The 5,622-nt window shown below is 28.4% G+C and overlaps 1 protein-coding gene across 1 annotated transcript; it reads left to right on the top strand.

Annotated features, from left to right (window-relative positions):
- The first annotated feature begins 782 nt into the window (after positions 1-782).
- LOC110613600 (LEAF RUST 10 DISEASE-RESISTANCE LOCUS RECEPTOR-LIKE PROTEIN KINASE-like 2.1) lies at positions 783-4,128 on the top strand. The gene is made up of 4 exons (XM_043955787.1): positions 783-1,567; positions 2,464-2,493; positions 2,605-2,634; positions 2,842-4,128. Exons 1-4 carry the CDS (start codon positions 805-807, stop codon positions 3,933-3,935), a joined length of 1,917 nt encoding a protein of 638 aa, XP_043811722.1. The 5' UTR covers positions 783-804; the 3' UTR covers positions 3,936-4,128.
- The last annotated feature ends 1,494 nt before the right edge of the window (positions 4,129-5,622 follow it).

Genomic DNA, 5,622 nt, shown 5'->3' with positions numbered 1-5,622 from the left:
TAAATGCAAAATATTTTTAATTTAAATGCAAAATATTTCAAATTTTTTATAATATTTAATTAGTAAAATTTAATGGAATCAATTAATAAATTTTTTAAAATTTTAAGAATGATTTAATATATTTTTTAAAATTAAATTTTTTTATATTATAAAATTAAATAGTAATTTTGCTAATTAAAAATTATTTAGTAAACATAGAAAGAAGTGAATGAGACTGGCTAACATGTAGACAACAGTGGTGATGATAAGCTTATTGATAACTTCTTACAAGTGATGAAGGAGACTGCACGTTTGAAATGTGAAAAGTGAATGAGTAATTAGAGAAAATTTATATAGATAAAATTTTGTAGGTTAAATGAATATTTTTATTTAATTTTTTTAGTTTAATTTATTATTTATATAAATATTATTTAATTTTATTTATATTTATGATTTATTTTTTTAAAAAAATTAATTTAATTATATTTAAATAATTTATGAAAATATTAAATAATCTAATTATTACTTATAGTATTCTTTTTTTTATTTTTTTATAAATTTAAATAATCTAATATATAATTTCAATCGTATAAATAAAAAAATAAATAAAAATAATTATTATTAATTATCATTAAAAAGTGATTGTAAAAAATAAATATAAATAACTTAGCTTTAAGGATTTAAGGATTTAATAATAATAATTTTTTCCTTATTTTTTTAGAATTGAAAAAAAAATTACATAAACACACCTATATAATTTAAAAAATTTCAGTGTGCCAACAATAGATTAATGGCTAGAGCCGCCTGAAGAGGTTTTCATGTAAAATGAACATAGAAACAATGTCAATCTCCGTCTACCTTAATTCCACGATTGGAGAAATTGTAATCTTCGTTTTCCTGCTCATCTCCCAAACTTGCAAGGGTGGGGATTCAAATCAGTGTCCACCTTCTTCATGTGGGAAGAATCACAACATCAGTTACCCTTTTCGATTACAAACTGATCCTAAGAATTGCGGAAACCATAGCTATGAGCTTTCTTGTGAAAATAATTTGACGGTGTTAAATCTTAACGGTGGAAGATACTTTGTTCAATCCATCAACTACGATAACTTCACTATCCGACTGGTGGATGCCGGCGTCCATCCAGACAATTGGTCCTCCATTCCTCGTTTTCCATTTATATACGATCTGTCGGAAAGATATTCCACTTATAGATACCAATGGTCAGAAACAGAAGAACGCAAATGGAAGAAGTTAAGACAGCTTCCAGAGTTGTCGCAGATGATTATGTTCATAAAGTGTCAAAATCCAGTGAAGTCTCCTCTTTACGTGGAAACAGCTCCTTGTCTTAACTCATCTTATGTAAATATAGGAGACATGAAGGCAAACGATTTGATGGAGTTGTGCAGCGTGGAGATGATTAGTTTGTTTCCATTATTTCCGGCAAAGAAGAACATGTCGTTTCTTGAAATTCACAGGCAACTTGCATTTGGGTTTCAGCTTTCCTGGTACAACATCTACTGCGGACAATGTTTTGGTGCTTGCTATCTAGACAGCAGAAAACGTTTTCGATGCATTTACGGGTGGGGTAAGTAATGCTTTCATCCATTTTATCATTAATAATTGTTTACTTTCACACACAAATTTATTTGATTAATAAATCACTCTGATAGTCTTTTTCCTTTTTTTAATAATATATTCTTTCTCCACCATTCTAATTATATCTATAATACAAAAATATAAAATATAAAATATCTTTTCTGACAAAGATGACCTTAAAATTTTGAAAATCTTATTAATACTGAAAATTTAAATGCATAGTGTGGAATTTAGGTGCTGCAAATATTACTATTTTGTTACAGGATGATGACAAAATTTTCTTGTCTTTCCAACTATTTATAGAATTGTTGTCCTCCAAGTTAAGCAATACTGGACTGAGTCGGCAATAGCTTCTCAATATTTTAACTTTATTCTAATAAAATTAATTAAAAGTGTAAGTTAATTCAATTACAGGCTAATTAAGTCTTTATTTGTTTGTTAATAATTTTAATTCAAGAATTTTGTTTAATTTTGTTTTTTTTTTTGTTTTAGTACAAGAGACCTACATTTATTCAATAGGATGTTTCTATCATTTTTTTTTCTCTAAACACAAATTAAAAATGAAATCTCCTTTTATTTCTCTTTCCTCAATAAAAAAATTTCGAATTCAAGTCCTGCATATAGAGAATTTTTAAATCTAAGTAGTTTATCCCTTTAGCGAGCATATTCATCGTGAATTCATATTAGTCGAGTCAGTAAATTTCATATATCGTATTGTTTTATATATATATATATACATTCACAAAACAGAAACTAGAGGAGTTAGTATGTAATTATTACTCAATATTGCATTTGCATAAATATTATATTTCTATGATTATATATCTGATGCAATCAATAAGATATATATATGATACTGATTTGTTTTCTTCTTAATTAATGAAGGGATGGAGAACTTCTTGGTTATAATCCTATGTAAGATCTCTATCTCCGATCATATAATATGTAATCATGTTCAAATAATTGTTACTTGTTTTAAGAGCAGCAACATTAGTAATTAAATTTCTCTACATTCACTTCATGCAGGGATGCTCTCATCGTCTTTGTTTTGTCTTGGTAAGAACTCCTTCCATTAATGAATTAGAAACATAGTTATCTATTTATATGAAGAGACAACATGAAAATCTGCAACATATGAAACCTAGCTAACTTTATCTTACGTTTTTGGAAGCACATCTCTCACATTTCTTAGGTAAAATTTTAAGAGCAATAACTAACTAATGAGTTTCTCTTTGTTGAATATGATCCCACAATTTTATCCAGCAATGTGTTTGGTTGCAAGAGCTTTCTGTGGGGCTCCATGTGTGATTGCATTTCTTATTTATAAATGGAGAAGAAGACATCTATCTGGGTATGAAACAATTGAAGAATTCCTCCAGAGTCACAATAACTTTATGCCAATAAGGTATTCTTATTCAGACATTCGAAAGATCACTAGAGGTTTTAAGGAAAAGTTGGGTGAAGGAGGCTTTGGTTTTGTGTATAAAGGAAAACTTCGTAGTGGTAAATTTGCAGCAATAAAGATGTTGGGTAAATCTAAAGCTAATGGACAAGATTTTATCAACGAGGTTGCTACAATTGGGAGGATCCACCTTACCAACATAGTAAAATTAATTGGTTTTTGCGTTGAGGGATCAAAGCATGCTCTTGTATACGAATTTATGTCTAATGGGTCTCTTGATAATTATATTTTTTGTCAAGAAGGATCTATTTCTTTGAGTTGGGAAAAGTTATATGAGATATCTCTTGGAGTGGCACGAGGCATTGAGTATCTACATCAAGGTTGCAATATGCAAATCCTTCATTTTGATATTAAGCCTCACAACATTCTTCTTGACGAAAATTTCACTCCAAAAATTTCTGATTTTGGGCTAGCTAAGCTTTATCCAACTAAGGGAAGCATTGCATCTCTTACAGCTGCAAGGGGAACAATTGGATACATGGCACCAGAGTTGTTCTATAAAAATATTGGGCGTGTTTCACATAAAGCAGATGTATACAGTTTTGGAATGTTGTTGTTGGAAATTGCAGGAAAAAGGAAAAACCTAAATGCATTGGCAGAAAATTTGAGTCAAGTTTACTATCCATTCTGGGTTTATGACCAACTCTCAAATGGAAAGTTAACAATAGAAGACTCATCAGAGGAGGAAAATATATTAGCTAGGAAAATGATTATAACAGGATTATGGTGTATACAGATGCAACCTTGTAATCGTCCTCCAATGAACAAAGTACTAGACATGCTTGAAGGAGATCTCAGAAGCCTAGAATTGCCCCCAAGGCCTGTTCTATATCCTATAGAATCAATGACTATAGATGAAGGAGAATCATCATCAAAGTCAAGTGAAGTAAAATAGATACAGAATATTGCTTGGTTGAAAGAGATGGTAAAATGTTCTGAAACTTCTGTTACCTTTATAAATTGCTCTATAAAATTAGTGATGACTTGATAATATGTCGTAATAATTCTATGTGTTTAACATGTTGAGTTTAAGCTATTCCTGTTTACATAATTTTCAATGTATAATAATGCATTTGCATTTTGCTTCAGTATTTGTTGAGTTTGATTTTCCTTTGTGGATATTGCTCCTTAACCTGTGATCCAAGTCCTTAATATGGTAGATCCCGTATAGGTCCTATCACAATTATTGGTTAATATTCAATCGTTATATCTATAGCGATTATATTTATGTTAGAAATTTTTGTATATAATTATTATATATATAATGGTTAATATTCTACTATATAATTAACAAGGATATATAGCCATTAAAATTTCAAAGGTACATAAAATTTCAAAAATCAAAGACATGCATACACATATGTGAATAACTGCTAGAATCCTTACCTATTGCAAATGGTAAGAATATAATTTACTGCCATCAATAAGAATATAATCTTCTATTTATATATTTATTTCATATGTTTTATTTTCTCTAATCAATTATTTAAATTGAATTTTCTAAGTTAAATTTTTACTTTCACTACCGATAATATCTGTCCTTAACAAACAACATAATTTTCATACAGTAAAAAGAAAAAATTAAAGTAGCAAGTAAAATATAATCGTTGATTAATATTTTTCTTGATAATTTTAAAGAGAAGTGCTAAAGTGATGTAAAATTTTACTTATTTTTATTTTAAATTGAATTTTCTAAGTTTTATGTGTGCCATGTAACACTTTTACATTTTAATGTACCATGAAGATTTTTTTTTTTCACATGAAGTTTAGAGATACAAAGATGTATTTAACCATTTTGTATATAATTTAATTTTTAACAGCAGATTATATAAGTTTTTTTCATAGCATTTGATATAATACAAATTTGAATATGAAAATTTCATAATTCTAAAATTATGCATAAAAAATTAAAATAAACACTTTCTATAAAAGCAATGGTATTTATCTCAATAAAAAAAATTTTTATAGTAACATAGAGTTTCAAAGCATCCAATAAATTGAATGATCAAAGCCTATCACCTCATCATTATTTTGGATATAAGTAGCAATGCCTAATAAGAAGGCTTAACTAGCAACGACATAGTTAAAATTGATAACTTAGTCTTCACCCAATCTGATCAAGGTGATATGAGCACATACATGGCACCCTACTAACTTCAATTCCCAAAGTCAGTAATCCTGCTAGAATTGTAGATTTTTTATTTATAGTGTAGTGTGATGTACAAAATATTCATAAAGGTTTTGGCTAACGGACTTAACAGAATTTTCCCTTATGTTATAGATGACAATTAAAATAGCTTTGCTATAGGTAGAAACATTACTAATAATATTATTATTACTAAAGAAATCATGCATGTATTTTGAAAAAGCTAAAACAAGTCTTTCGGTTCTTGATGATGATTTTTCCTCTCACTGTAATACCCGGCTAGAGTCTGGCATCGGAATTCCTACAGTCCGGTGGAATTTTGGATGTCGGAACCCTCTAGAAAGGTAATAGATATGTTTTCTAAAGTGTTTTTAATATGTTTTAAGGTTTTAAGTATAAAGAAAATGAGTTTTTGAAAGAAAAGCACCAAGGAAGA

The sequence above is a fragment of the Manihot esculenta genome, chromosome 4, assembly GCF_001659605.2.
Source record: "Manihot esculenta cultivar AM560-2 chromosome 4, M.esculenta_v8, whole genome shotgun sequence".
Lineage (NCBI taxonomy): Eukaryota > Viridiplantae > Streptophyta > Magnoliopsida > Malpighiales > Euphorbiaceae > Manihot > Manihot esculenta.
This window is presented reverse-complemented; position numbering and strand designations above follow the sequence as displayed.

Bases quoted from the DNA above. Each gene is read 5' to 3' on its own strand.
- LOC110613600 (XM_043955787.1), top strand. From the start codon at position 805: ATGAACATAGAAACAATGTCAATCTCCGTCTACCTTAATTCCACGATT. The intron at 1,568-2,463 runs GTAAGTAATGCT...TAATTAATGAAG, and splicing joins TCGATGCATTTACGGGTGGG to GGATGGAGAACTTCTTGGTT. The intron at 2,494-2,604 runs GTAAGATCTCTA...CACTTCATGCAG, and splicing joins CTTCTTGGTTATAATCCTAT to GGATGCTCTCATCGTCTTTG.